This window comes from Mytilus trossulus, chromosome 9, assembly GCF_036588685.1.
Source record: "Mytilus trossulus isolate FHL-02 chromosome 9, PNRI_Mtr1.1.1.hap1, whole genome shotgun sequence".
Classification (NCBI taxonomy): Eukaryota; Metazoa; Mollusca; class Bivalvia; order Mytilida; family Mytilidae; genus Mytilus; species Mytilus trossulus.
The window spans coordinates 14,206,079-14,220,409 of record NC_086381.1 but is presented as its reverse complement, the minus strand read 5'-3'; the positions used below and the strand labels follow the sequence as shown (position 1 = coordinate 14,220,409).

Sequence of the window (14,331 nt, the reverse complement as noted above, 5' to 3'; positions counted from 1 at the left end):
TACAGTAGCAAGGGCAGATAAAAATGCATTCAAATTTTACACGTTGTTTTGGCAAAATTGCTAATGATAAGCATTAAAAAATTAAATGTGAATGAAAACTGTATACTTTTCTAGTCAGACATATTTTTCTATTACTTTTTCAGAAGAACAGATTTCAAGTAACCTTCGTTCAAAAGTTTATGAATAAAATCAATGGGGAATTTCTTTCCAAATATTGAGTTGATAAAAATATTTAAATAACAAGAAATTTGAACCACATAAATATTTTTGATTTAAGGTGGTTCGTGGGTACAAAAATTTCAGTAAAAAATTAAACCTTTAATTTTTCATTACAAGTTTTATTTATTACACTATTAGTTGATACTTTATGATATGGTACAAAAATCAACCCAAAAAATCGATTCGGTTTGTCCCCAGATGACTTCTAAAATGTTTATATCATTGAAAGAGCTTCAAATTATCTCCCTTTAATGCAAAAATACCATTTTTGGCATTAAATTAAAAATATCTTTTTGAACTCATCGGTGACCTACATTTTTTATTATTGTTTTCAAATAAGCTGTACATAAACTAAATAATAGTAAAATTTAAGCAATTTCTGTAATTAGGTTATTTTTTTATTTCGATATTACCTTTATTTCTCCTATTAGTTCAACAGAAAAAAAGGACATTCACAAAAATGTATGCTTCTCCTGGAGGCAGATTTTGAGCTTAAATGAACGTTGACCCCATTTTTTTATTTCATTTTTCTTTTAAGTAGATATGATAAAATTCAATTATGAAAAAAGATAGCGAAATCCTATATTAGAAAAAAAAATATTTATACCCAGGAGCCCCCTTAATTGTCGTAATTGTCAATGGCATATCTAATTTGCTTTGTCAAACAGTTTTTGTTAGTTAAGTTGAAATTATTATTCCATATTTCTTCTGCCCTTATCTCTTCAATCCATGGCATTCTTTTTCCTCGTTTTCCTGGTACAGGAATGGTACATGGACACCAAGGTCCTGTCTTGCTGCCTTTGTACCAGTGAATCTTAACCAATCCAGCTGCAATTTCTAGTATTTGTCCAACCTGTGGCCACTCATCAGCATATTTTTCTATATCCACTAGCACCATTTGCCCAACCTCTAGTGCTAGTGATTTGATAGTGTTAGATTTTTTACTTGCTGTTAGTTTTCCAATTACCACCTGAAAAAATAAATATTTGATTTTAACAACATTGAGTATTTTTTAAATAATTTATCAAAGTAAGGTATGTAGTCGGCGATATCAGTAATTTTACCTAGTCTTCAAGATGGGTGGATGATTGTTGTTTAGCATCCAGTATCACATCAGATGCATATTCAGCAGGATAACATGATAATAAGAAATGATTACTAACCCTGCATAGCACACAATGTAACAGTTTTTTTAAGACATGTCACCTTACCCTAACACATTATTCTGACCAGTATTTCCCAGCCTCCTTAATGTTGCATGCTTGGTTGAGAAGCCACATACAAACTCTAAGTCTTGATACATCTCAGAAGAGTGCATTGTAAATTTCATTTGATATACAGACATATTAAGTATATACACACTCTTTCATAGCAGGATTTTGCAAATTGTATGATTAAAGCTCAGAATAGGAAAGTATACTATACAAATATATCATGCTTGCAAGGGGTATTTGCCAAAAATACCGGTTGAGAGTTAAGTGTAATACAAGTGGATTCCAGTTTTATGTGACTGGTTGACAATTCCTTTCTGTTGAGTTTTATTTATGACGTCATTCTCAGAATTTTTACGTCATTCAGTCCAAATTCAATAATGATGCTTTTTATCCTAAACATTTCATCTAAAACCATATATATAGAATGACCACGAATTTGTCATATTAGAATAAAAATTATTCATTGAGTTATTTTTAGACATGATATTCCCCATCTGCCATGGTATTTGCTAGCAAATACCCCGGAACATGGAATTCCCTAATAGCAAATACCCCGGCAGAGACAAGAAAATCTCAGTATATAGAAATAGGTGAAAAATCCCATGTTTCTCATCCAATCAAAATACAGCATTATTACCTAAGGTGGAATTAAATAAAGAACAGAATCTTATAATATTATGATTGATTCTACTTATTTTACTAATATTGCTTTAAATGCTTACTGGTTCCATATCTTTATCATCAGTAACTATTTGTGGAATTGTAACTGGCTGGTAATTTCTTGATTTTTCAAGTCTTTTCTGCTTCACATACTCAGATAATTCTAAAAGTTTAAAGTTGGACTCTGCCTTGAAGTCAAATTCTGAAGAATAAAAAATAAAACTCATATTCATACATGTAGTTTAAATGATTGTTGATTGGGTTAACATTGATTTTATCCTGCAATTTCAATTTATTTGTTGAAAGGAATATATAGGTATGCGCTCTGTCTGTCATTCTGTTCGTACATACATCCTGAAATTCAGAAAATCTGGTTTCGACTGTACAGTGTTATCATTACTAGGACTTCACAGATCGAGTATGAATTTAGCTCCAGTCTGAACATTTTTTGCTGCATGTTTAACATGGACCTGTGACTTAGAAAATTCTATGAAATAATCAGGTTCTTTTTTTTCTTTTTTTTTCAGAAATTTATTAACAATTTTGTATTTAGTATAAAGTTTAACATTGACCAGACAAGGATTCAATTTGATTTTTTTTTCCAGTATAATGACTTTTTACAAGCATATGGAATATGTTGTGTAATGATATATATCACATATTTACCTTATGAAATTTGATCATGAATGTAGAATTTAAATCAATTGAATAAAAGACAAATTAGTTATTCAATTTATTTGCTTTTCCTTTGTTTTTATATGTTCGATCTTTAATCTTTGTTCCTATTTTTTTTAAATTCCATAATAAATTCCATCACCACTTAACATCTGGTTTTCACTGACAAACTACAAAGAAGTATTTTTTCCACAAATGCATCATAAGATGTGGATTCAAAATGATTATTCTATTTCATTTGTAATTGCTGTGAGATTCAATTTGTATATATGCATGGCAGTTTTTTTTTTATACATATAACAAATCTCATAGGTATCACCATTGTACATGACTCTTTAAAGCAAATAAGAGTGATCTTTTGCACACCAAGGCTGATATGGCTCTCTCATTGAAATTGCATTGTTTTTGTATCAAATATGTGATAAATGACTAAAAAATTACCTTCTTCCTCTTTATCTTTGAAAAAATTTTGCCACTGTGTTTCTTGTCTGGAGTTCAGAAATGGTTTTGCCAGAGTTATGGAATCCTTTACTTTGCCTCGGGTGCATCTTTTGGGATTTCATTGATCAAGTAATCCATTGACCCAACACATTCTTTATAAACCTGAATAAAAAACAATGATTTTTTTTTTATAATTACACCTTATGTAAGAATCCTGGGTTTTGATTGGTTGATAACTGTAAATTGGTGAGATTTTTCACCGATTTACAGTTATCAATTGAAAATCATTCATTTTATTAACATCGCTGGGGTATATTCAAAAAAGATATGCCTTTTTTTTAACCTCTCTGCCGAGTAATTTGCCAAAAAATACTCTATCCGACTAGACTCTTGTAACGTCACGATCATCAATGCGTTTTTGAACGATAACATTTGGTGGATCTCAAAATTTTACATTCTCTCAACTGCTATTTTTGCAAATACCCCAAAGAACATGATATATCTGTTAAATATAAAATGCGATTATTTGAATAATGAAATTGCTTGTTAATATTGTGTTTAATCATTTGCATGGCTTCAAGCATAACAACATTATTTAAAGGCATTATTTGTCTCAGTATGTGTTATATTTAGCTATTTAAAACTAGTTACAATAAATGTTAGTCAAAAGACACAGTTTAAAATTTTACTCAATAATATTAATTGCCAATATTAATTACCGGTATTAAATTTAAAAATTCAGATGGATGTATTAAGTTTTGAGTCAAATGAAGGTTACATATGGCTTACACAAATTCCTGGAACGGAAATCATTGTTTCATTTTCAACTGAAATTTGGTATTTATTACTTGTTTAAATTGAGAATCTACAAACCTTGTCTGTTGTCCATTGTTTGCATACTATTTTGGCCTTTCTGTCTACTTTAAATATTTTAAACACATGTGGCTGTGAATGTTTTCTCATTGGACTGATATATTTCATGATCCATTCGCTGAAGTTATAAACCATAGATTGTTCTACTCCAATAGGATTTGGAGTAAAAGAATCTTCAAATCCTTTGATTAACTCCTCCATGGAAAGGGCATTATTCTTATTGAGCCAAACTGAGAACCTGAAGATAAATAGTAACCCCTTTTTATTATTTTGTTCTGAAGAGTCTTTAAAATATTGATTAAAACATAAATACTTCAAAACTTCAATTTTCATATTTTTGACCGCCTCTTTGGTGTAACAGTTGGTGTGCTCACCTCGAGTGCGGTAGGTTGCTGAGTTAACCATTGGCCAGATCAAACCAAATACTTTTTCAGCATGTCGGTTTAGTTTAAACATGTTTATTCATAGTGGATTGGGAAACATGTTATTACAACTTGTATAAATCCCTATCCACTTTGATCATTGTGTTGGGTCTTGTACATTTAGCAGGGTTAATATTCATTTATCATTATCATGTTCTCTTCCTGAGTATGCATCTGACTTGTCACTGGCCATCCATCCATCCATGTTATATTTTTGGATATCAATTGTAAACATTGATACTGTTTATGAAATAAAGATGTAGGGTTTATACATCATTAATACATTTATCCAAATATAAAAAAAAAGCAATGCATTTTTTTGGAAAGACAGCTGTCTAACAAATTGCATAGACTGGTTCTCATGTCTAAATATTTTTGCATATTACATATTTCATATATATATATATATATAGACAAATAGGGTCCAAACTCAATCTTGTTATTGGAAATTAAGGTTGTTCTAAGCTTTAGACATATTGACGTCATCCAAATAGGGAATAAGTTAGAGAAAGCCTTTTCACAAAAATTTGAAAAATGAGTTCATAACCTACATGTATCAATATTCTTAGCTTAATTAATTCCTTTACTAATAACCTTGTGATTTACAGTATCAGTTTTAAGTTTTAGATTTCTGCCCAAAAAGTAAATTTGACTTTAAAGTATATTCTTTAAGTGAATCCTTGGTAAATTCAAACCACATTGGTTAAAATTCAATTATACACAAAATAAACCTCAACTGATAAGATAAACATAATGCATAACTTATGACTATACCTGGAGAATAATTGGTCAATATCTTCATGGGTATGACCCTTCATCAGGAAACTTAACTTGACTTTTCTGAAAATGCCCAGTTCAACTAGTAGACACAAAAATGCTATAACATATCTGAAATTTAAATGTTGATATTTTTTAACATGGAGATGCATATGTATAGTTATACTGCAATTGTTCTATTTGAGCAGTCAAAATGCGTTGACTGTCTACTTTTAGGTGATATACAGTCACTGACATTATATCACCTTGTCTGTGACGTTGACAATGTACAAATGTACAACCGGCTGCAGATTTTTTGGTAATTTTATGCAATTCAGCATCTCCTTTTTTATTTATTGGTCAAAATTATTTTTAGGGTTTCCAATTCCATAAACCTGAACTTTGCAGTATGATATGATTTTTGTGACCTCTGAACTCTAGTTTTTAATTGATCTTGCATTATTATGTGAATAAAAATGTGCTTCGCCGATCGCACCTGGATACAACCCCAGAGGTCCAATCCTGATCAGTTTGGGCAGAAAAGGACACAATATTCATGCTTGATACAGGCTGAATTTGGATTTTAATTAAATATTTGACATATAATAGTTTTCTGTCATAGTATAAATGTTTCGTCACAGAACTTGAAATTGGATAAATGATTTGTTAAAGCAACGTCGGGCCAACGTCAGACGATGCCTCAAAGCAACGTCGGGGGATGAAAGGGTTAATGATTTATTTTCAATTGAAGATTTCATGCTGTTGCACAATACAATTTGCTGTTGTGCAATACAATGTGCTGTTTTGCAATACTAAGTAAATCTGTTTTTAGACTATAGACAAAGAAATAGCAAAATAAATTGTGAGAAATCCTAAAATTAAAAAAAAAAATCCTGCCCCTAAAAAAAATTGATACCCCAATTTTTTTCCACAAAAAAATGATTATTTCCTAAATCTTGAAAGAAAAAAAATTGCCCCACCAAAAAGAAAAATCCCCCCCCCCCCACACACACACAAAAAAAAATTATTCACAAGTTAGTGTCTGGAAACTAGAAAAATGCTTGGTTTTGACTCCTTTATGGCCCCTAATTCCTGAACGGTTGGGACCATTACACCCCCCCCCCCCAAAAAAAAAATCCCAACCTTCCTTTTGTGGTATTGAACCTTTTGGTTAAGTTTCATAGAGATCCATTCACTAAAACTAAAGTTATTGTCCGGAAACCAATATGTCTACGAACGACAACGATGACGTGATAGCAATATACGAAGTCAATTTTTTTGCAGTGGTATAAAAAGGACATGACTTACCTGTTTTTGTTTTCTCGTCCACAATTGTCCATCTGAAGATATAGAACCTCTGGAAGAGAGTCTTTCATCATATTTAAAATATTAAAAAGAGCTGTTATAGTTAAATTGCTTCCATGTGGCCATTGAAAGATATCAAAGAAGCCATAAATGCCAACACCATGGACTTTGGCTGCCAGCAAATGTGTCTTTAACTTCCACATCCCATCAGTTGATTTTGGTGGTTTGTTGAAATGAGGTATCATTGTTTTGTTTTGATCCATGGCATCCATTATTATAGATAAATACTTGCTCGGTTCTCTCTTTGATTTCATTTGGTGTTTGTAGTACTTTTGTCGTTCGGACCTTAAATAAATAATCAACCAATTTACTTGATGAAATATTAACAGTGGGGTAACTAAAACACTCAAGTATGGGGTCAAATCCTAACTTGAAGAAGAAGATTTTGACCTAATTTATTTCAAACAAGAAAACATTGATTTAAGCAAGGATTTGCAATCATAAATATTAAAAGCCAAATTTCAAGTTACATTTGCCCTTATTTTGATATATTACATACCAAGTTTGGAAAACATTATTCCTAAGATCAAACAATATATATATTTCTTGATATTAATTGTGTTTATATGTAATCAATTAAATACATTAGTGTTGTTAAAAGTGCAAGATTGAGCCACAGTAAAAATTGAAACAATATATTAGCAATGTTTTCTGTTAAAAATTAAATAAAACTACCTCTGTTGCCAAAGGTGCTTGTTCCGTTGTTCCAATAGACCAGATCGAACCTGTTTGTCTTTGGTTTCTGATAAGGACTTTTTGATTAAGGAGCAAATTGTGCACTCCGAAAACCTTGATGTCTAAAAATAAAAGAAATAAAAAAGTCCTTCTAAAATATGTTATAAATATATATACTGCTCACTTCAAAAAAAATCTTCTGAAATTGCAAACCAATTTCAATCAAACATAAGTTAAATAATGCTAAATGGTAACTTGTATAACATTATAGATAATATTGTGTTTTATTTACTGTTTTGTAAGGAAACATGGCCCCATGGCTTAGAATAGAACATAACATTTCATCATTGATGAAAGATTTAAGCATAAAATTAAAGATGATCGATTCAGGCTATTTTTTGTGGCTTACCTTGATACTAATGCATGCATATGCATGTATCAACAGTCAACACATATCATGATTATTTACATTCAATTATTCTATGGTCACAACTGAGTGATGCAAGTGAAAATTGTCTTTAGTATATCAAACTTGTCCTCCATTTTGTCATCTATAACAAATTTTAATTTGAAAAGAATTTCTTAACAGGTTACTAACATTTCTTACCTTTGGTATAGCTATATGCCTGAGATCTCTTCTCCATATGCATAAAAAATGAGACATCGATAAACATGTTTCCCCTATATCTGTGAGATCAAATTTCATTAGCTCATAAACAGATGTCTTTGTAAGACAACATGGTAAATGTAACTGTGAACTATCTGGCATTGCTGCTGCATAGGTATTGGTGAAATCTTTTAGCCACACAATTGCCATCTGGGTTTTTCTATCGAGGGATCCATGAATCTTACCACTTGGGTTAATGACTCTGTTTCCATCTAAAAATAAATATGTCAAATGATATTCAATAAATGATGCAGATAACATGCACATTCATAGATCTACAATCTTTTTTGTTATAAGTTAATTAAGGTGGCTCGTGGGTACAAAAATTTAAGCAAAAAATTAAACCTTTATTTTTTCATTACAAATTTTATTTATTACACTATTAGTTCTTACTTTATGATATGGTACAAAAAACAACCCAAAAAATTTATTTGGTTTGGCCCCAGATGACTTTAAAAATTGAAAAAGCTCCAAATTATCTCCCTTTGGTGCAAAAATGCCATTTTTTGGCCTTAAATTTAAAAAATCTTTTTTACTCATCGGTGACCTATATTTTTTATTATTGTTTTCAAATAAGCTGTACTTAAACTAAATAATTGTAAAATTTAAGCGATTTCTTATATTAGGTTATTTTTTTATTTCGATATTTCCTCTTTTTCTCCTATTAGTTCAACAGAAAAAAAGGACATTAACAAAAATGTATGCTTCTTCCAGCGGCAGATTTTAGCTTAAATAAACGGTGACCCCATTTTTTTATTTCATTTTTCTTTTAAGTATATGATAAAGTTCATTTATGAAAAAATATAGCGAAATCCTATATTAGGAAAAAAAAATCATTTATACCCAGGAGCCCCCTTAATGTACCCTTTGTTCTCCTTTTTGAATTGTTCTACACTGGTCATTTTGGGCCATTTGTAGCTTGCTGTTTGGTGTGGGCCAACGTTCCGTGTTGATGGCCATAGTATGACATATAATTGCTCACATTAAATTACATTGTCACTTGGATGAAGAGTTGTTTCATTATCTCTTATATCAGTGATCACATAGTCTTATTGGTATTGAATTAAGGGACAAAAAGGTATAGAATTAAGCTTTAGTCCTTTAATATATATAACATAGTGAGACAATAACAGTTTTAAATATTTAGCAAAGCTGCACTAATTTGTTACCTGTTACTTGTTTCTTAATGTTATAAAATGATGATTCAGGAATTCCTAAAACTGCTCTCCAAGCCGCAAGACAAATTGGAACTGAACCAATGCTGAAGCTACATTTTCCAGTTGAACTAAAAATATGAATAAAAGAGAATTTGAGGGGTTGTAATACTATGAACACTACTTGATTATATACAAAGTTATGACCCCTTCTTCAAACATCTATTTCTAATGGTTTATGTTCATTGCTGAAAACTAATCTTGATTGAGTAAGATTACCAATGATGTTCTGTGTCTAGACTTGCTATATTTCCTTAATTATTTTTTTTTTTATTATTTATCCTTTTTTTAATATATGCGGAATGCTTGCCAAGATTTTAATAGCATTTGACTAGTTAAACTTACCTTGTATTAAGTATTATGGTGTCCATAATGTACTGGCTTTTTTCTTGTTTGGTCTTAAGGCAGTAATGTTCTCTTGCTAAACACAAATCTGCCATTGGAATCCCTCCTAAGCAAAATAGGGAGCAACAAAAAAACACAGAGAGTGTCTCCACTGGCAATAATTTATCTGTAATGTAAACAAGCCATAATATATATTATATGAATGTGAACAGTTATATGTTATTGACTACTATAGATCTGAATGATAAACAAGAGTCTCTCAAGAGCCTGAGTCGCTCACCTGTAATTTTTTGCTTAAATCTTTCATCAATGATTATTTTTGGTGTTTAAGTATTTCTATAAAAATGTTCTAGACAATAACCAGAAACTGCAAAATTTCCTTTAAACATGTTAAATCATCAATTAGTCTCAAAAAACTGCATTTGACTCCTATGTTATTTTTTTTAAACATGGCAGCCATGTTTGTTGATGAACAAAACTTCAGATATAATTCATAAACTCAATAACCTAAGGAACATTCAGTTAAAGTTTCCAAGTATTTGGCCGAGTAGTTTCAGAGCAGATTTTTAAATGTTAGCAAACATGATTGTATTGTTGACAAAATTGTGTAAAATTGACTTTAAAGGGCAATAACTCCTTAAGTGGTCAATTAACAATTTATGTCATTTGACTTATTTATAGATCTTACTTTGCTGAACATTTTTGCCATTTACACTCTCTCCCTATCCATCATAATATTCAAGATAATAATCTAAAAATGCAAAATTGCCATTTTTTGACAGCAACCCAGCAAAAGCCTGAAATCTCTTTCCAGTATTTTTTGTGAATTTTGTTAAGATCTTTCATCAATGGTTATGTAATTTTGTAAATTTGAAGAATATTGATCAACATTTAAACCAGCAGCAAACTAATTGCAAACTTCTTTAGGTCAAATATTAAACCAATTTTGGGACATACAGACAACATATGGCATACACATTTATTCAATTTTTCTTATTTGGAAAACTTATTTGGTTTATGTATTCTGCAAAAATTACATATTTTACACTTACTTTTCTTTGAGTCTTCATTTAATTTTCTTTTCTTTATTTTCACATGCATATCCATTGAAACTGAAATAAAATTTTACATGATGTTAGTTAGCGAAAAGAGAGCTGAAAACTTGGTACTTGTCCAATCTTTTCAACTTTCATCAGTTATCAAACAAGAAGATTATTTGACAAAAAGTGTAAAATTTTGCCTGCTTCACCTAATATAATGATCAAAAACAAAAGCAATCAAAACCAAGGAGTAATCAAAGACTCATAAAACCAAAAGACATTTACATCAACAGTTAAAAATAATAAATAAGAAACAACACTAACTCCATTAAAAACTGGGAGTGAAATCAGGTGCCCCGGATTAGAAAGCATTTCCTGCACCGTATATCGCACCCATTGTGTTATTTCTTGGTTCAGTCCGGTAATGAAGGAAGGTTATTATGACTGAGGAAGAATATCCGATATGATTTCTGACACACTTTTGTCATAATGGCCAATCAGCTCATGATGGCGACCGTAAAATTTCTCGAGTTCTTGAGGGATGACTTTAATTTGATTGATTCATAGCCCTGTCTTAGTAACTTTTGAGAAAGCAGTATTCCTCACTTAACAAAATTAACGTACTTTGAGCTAGCTCTAGAGTAACGCTGGGATGTTGCTACAAAGAAATGGAAAGTTGACCATAGGAAAATTAAAATCATCAAGTTTGTCATTATTTTTGGTATTTAACCTACCATCAGTAGTTATTTTCAGTAAAAGGTCTAAAAATGAAGCAGATTTATCTGTGTCGGTAGTATCTTTAATTTCAAATTCATATAAATGTTTTATATTAGCTTTGTTTAGATCAAAAGCTACTCAAATTTTACTTACATTCCTCGTCAGATTCATCAGACATATCAGCCTCACAATCATGGTTCACCTGATCTTCCTCATCATCAGTTAAACCCAACCCACATATGTTGTTACTTTCATCAGAATCATTATCATCATCATCACCATTCCAATATAAATTGTTGAATCTTTCTTCTGAAAGTTAAATATTTTATTTTGCACAATTTTATAAAAACAAACAAACTGTAATAGTGTGATTTTTCTGTGTTTTGCTAAACGGCGGAAAGGGAATACGGAACGGAAATGGAAAACGGAAACAGAAAGAATTAATATCTATTCTATCTATATAGGCATGTTTTATATAGTGTTACACATATTCACAAGAAAAAAAACACCAGAGAAATGAATTTGAAATAAAAGATTTAAAAGCAAAAAGTATTGAAATAAAAGATTTTAAAGCAAAAAGTATTGAAATAAAAGATTTTAAAGCAAAAAGTATAGAAATAAAAGATTTTAAAGCAAAAAGTATTGAAATAATTACCAGGAGATGATGAGACTATATTTTAGAAATATTTGACAAGGTCATGCATACGTCTTTCATGCGATTCAGGATAGTCTGTTCTATTTTTTTTTAAAGTTTGATCAGTGTCAATAAGATAGAAACCCAACAACACAAAAAAAATCTGTATAGGCCTGGAAACAAGAGGCTCTCAAGAGCCTGAATCGCTCACCTTAATTTTTTTGGTTAAATCTCTCATCAATGATTATTTTGGCTTTTTCATTTATTTAAATGTTCTTTGCATCGTCCTATTTTCATCAAAAGCAAAAAAAATCATTTTCTCCTATGTTCTATTTTAGCCATATTCTAAAAACAGTTGTTGGCATGACACAGGTTATGTTCTTCTCATATATGTTATGATGGTATGATACTAAACCCCTAACGGGAAGGATTGTGCCTGATGTTCATATGATTTTTAAATGTTAGCAAATACATGTATGATGAACAAATTGTGAGAAATTGTCATTAAAGGACAATAACCCCTTAAGGGGTCAATTGACAATTTTGGTCATATTATCTTATTTGTAGATCTTACTTTGCTGATCATTTTTGCTGTTTACAGTTTATCTTTATCTATAATAATATTCAAGATAATGACCAAAAACTGCAAAATTTCCTTAAAATTACCAATTAAGTGGCAGCAACCCAACAATGGTTTGTTTGATTCATCTGAAAATTTCATGGCTGATAGATCTTGACCTAATGATCATTTATACCCCATGTCAGATTTGCTCTAAATGCTTTCGTTTTTGAGATATAAGCTCTAAATTTGGATTGTGATTAAATAGTTGACACAGCATAGGTTTCGGACACAGAATGAATGTGTTCTAATGAACTTAAAATTTTTAGAGCAATTCACTATGCTGTTGAATATTAATCCTCTCAAAAAAGTGTTTGAAGAAATTTTCTTTTTATTTATGAAATTTCAAATGAAAAAATTGAACCCAATTTTTTTAATCACATCCCCTTTCCCTTATTCCAAAACTAATCTCAATTAAAATTTTTAATGGAGTTTGCAACAATAACTACTCATTTAAATACATCATAAAATATTTAGATGTAAATAAACTGATTGTTATCACTGAATGGTAAAGATTATTTTAATTTATCTGCTCTGTGGTCGGGTTGATGCCTCCAGGGACGTATATAGAGGGATAGGTAACTTCTTAACAATCCTTGTCCCGATAAAAAATATGTAGAGAATCATTGGAGAAACCACACTGTACACCTTAAAACTTTAAAAGTTGTTGATGGATTTTAATGAAATAAAGATTTTCTCAAACTATAATGATTCCTACATTGATAGAGTTAATTTGGTTAATAATGTTCATGTCCTTCATGTAATTTGAATTATTTAAGAAAGGACGGTAGTTATTTTTGGGGCATTATTCTACATTTTGGGTGAAAAACACAATTAAACAGAGTTCAACTGTTCAGCTAAAAACTTAAAAAGTTCTTGATTGATTTTGATGAAATTTATTTTGTATGAAGTCTTAATGTTTTTTACATGTACAGAAGAATTTTTATGGTTATCAATAAGGTATAAGATTAAATATAAGCAATTTAAAAATGTATAGAAGATATGTTCAAATCCAACGATTCTCTATATATTTTCCAAAAATTATGAGATTCGAATCCTTCTAATATAAGTCCTTGATGCCTCTTTGACATAATACTTGTTTTCATTCTCAATTTTATGAGAATGTTGATCTCTACCTAATGTCCATTCACGTCAAAACGGTCAAATGACTTCTTATAGACTTTTGAAGACCCGCCCCCTAACATAACATTTGGGTTGAAACTATTCTGGCCCCTGATTCCTAAGATGGAAGAATACTTTATACAAAGAATTATTAAAATATTTTTTGAAACCCCCCCCCCCCCCAAAAAAAAATATCACCCATAGAATGTTATTTTTAAAACAAGAGCCTGAGTCGCTCACGTGCAATTTTTTGCTAAAATATTCCATCAATGATTATTTTTCTGGGGTTCAAATTAGCGGTGGTCCGAGGTCCGCGACCTTCTACTATTGCAAGCGGAACTTCGTTTTGGTTAAGCTGGGGTCACACATTCACGATTTTTACTACCGTCCTTGACAGGACCATTCCCGATTAAAATTTATTAAAAGTCTGATCAAGATCCTGTGAATCGTGGATGGAAATTCAAACTTAAATTAAAATTTGTCGGGGTGCTTTGCCGAACTATTCGGACCCTTCCCGACCCGTAGGAATCTTTAGATAAATATTTTTAGATTTTAAAATATTTAATGATTTGATGATATTGACATTAAGTCCAATTTTATCGTCAAGAATATGATGAACAATGTAAATAGTGTATAGTGATATTGGTGGAAGATATTTTTATTCATGATGTGA

The 14,331-nt window shown here is 30.6% G+C and overlaps 4 protein-coding genes across 5 annotated transcripts in view; all 4 read right to left on the bottom strand.

Annotated features, from left to right (window-relative positions):
* The window catches only part of LOC134685184 (calcineurin-binding protein cabin-1-like), a 103,477-nt gene that overhangs the window by 53,134 nt on the left and 36,012 nt on the right, over positions 1–14,331 (bottom strand). The gene's annotated exons all lie outside the window — the stretch shown is intronic.
* On the bottom strand, positions 839–3,298 carry LOC134683609 (uncharacterized). Its single transcript, XM_063542918.1, has 3 exons — positions 3,210–3,298; positions 2,156–2,295; positions 839–1,189 (listed from the first exon to the last, which is right to left on the bottom strand). The coding sequence occupies exons 2-3, from the start codon at positions 2,162–2,164 to the stop codon at positions 839–841; spliced, it is 360 nt and encodes a 119-aa protein (XP_063398988.1). The 5' UTR covers positions 2,165–2,295; positions 3,210–3,298.
* On the bottom strand, positions 6,530–8,234 carry LOC134683608 (uncharacterized). The gene is made up of 3 exons (XM_063542916.1): positions 7,908–8,234; positions 7,301–7,422; positions 6,530–6,910 (listed from the first exon to the last, which is right to left on the bottom strand). The coding sequence occupies exons 1-3, from the start codon at positions 8,232–8,234 to the stop codon at positions 6,565–6,567; spliced, it is 795 nt and encodes a 264-aa protein (XP_063398986.1). The 3' UTR covers positions 6,530–6,564.
* On the bottom strand, positions 9,111–11,619 carry LOC134683493 (uncharacterized). The gene is made up of 4 exons (XM_063542802.1): positions 11,437–11,619; positions 10,579–10,638; positions 9,527–9,692; positions 9,111–9,252 (listed from the first exon to the last, which is right to left on the bottom strand). The coding sequence occupies exons 1-4, from the start codon at positions 11,459–11,461 to the stop codon at positions 9,111–9,113; spliced, it is 393 nt and encodes a 130-aa protein (XP_063398872.1). The 5' UTR covers positions 11,462–11,619.

What these genes read in the sequence shown, in the direction of transcription:
- LOC134683608 (XM_063542916.1), bottom strand. Translation starts at nt 8,234, where the DNA reads ATGTGCATGTTATCTGCATCATTTATTGAATATCATTTGACATATTTA. An exon ending in GGCATATAGCTATACCAAAG is followed by an intron (nt 7,423 to 7,907) that starts GTAAGAAATGTT and finishes TTTTATTTTTAG; the next exon opens with ACATCAAGGTTTTCGGAGTG. An exon ending in AAGCACCTTTGGCAACAGAG is followed by an intron (nt 6,911 to 7,300) that starts GTAGTTTTATTT and finishes TATTTATTTAAG; the next exon opens with GTCCGAACGACAAAAGTACT.
- LOC134683493 (XM_063542802.1), bottom strand. Translation starts at nt 11,461, where the DNA reads ATGTCTGATGAATCTGACGAGGAAT. An exon ending in AAATGAAGACTCAAAGAAAA is followed by an intron (nt 9,693 to 10,578) that starts GTAAGTGTAAAA and finishes TTTACATTACAG; the next exon opens with ATAAATTATTGCCAGTGGAG. An exon ending in ACCATAATACTTAATACAAG is followed by an intron (nt 9,253 to 9,526) that starts GTAAGTTTAACT and finishes TCATATTTTTAG; the next exon opens with TTCAACTGGAAAATGTAGCT.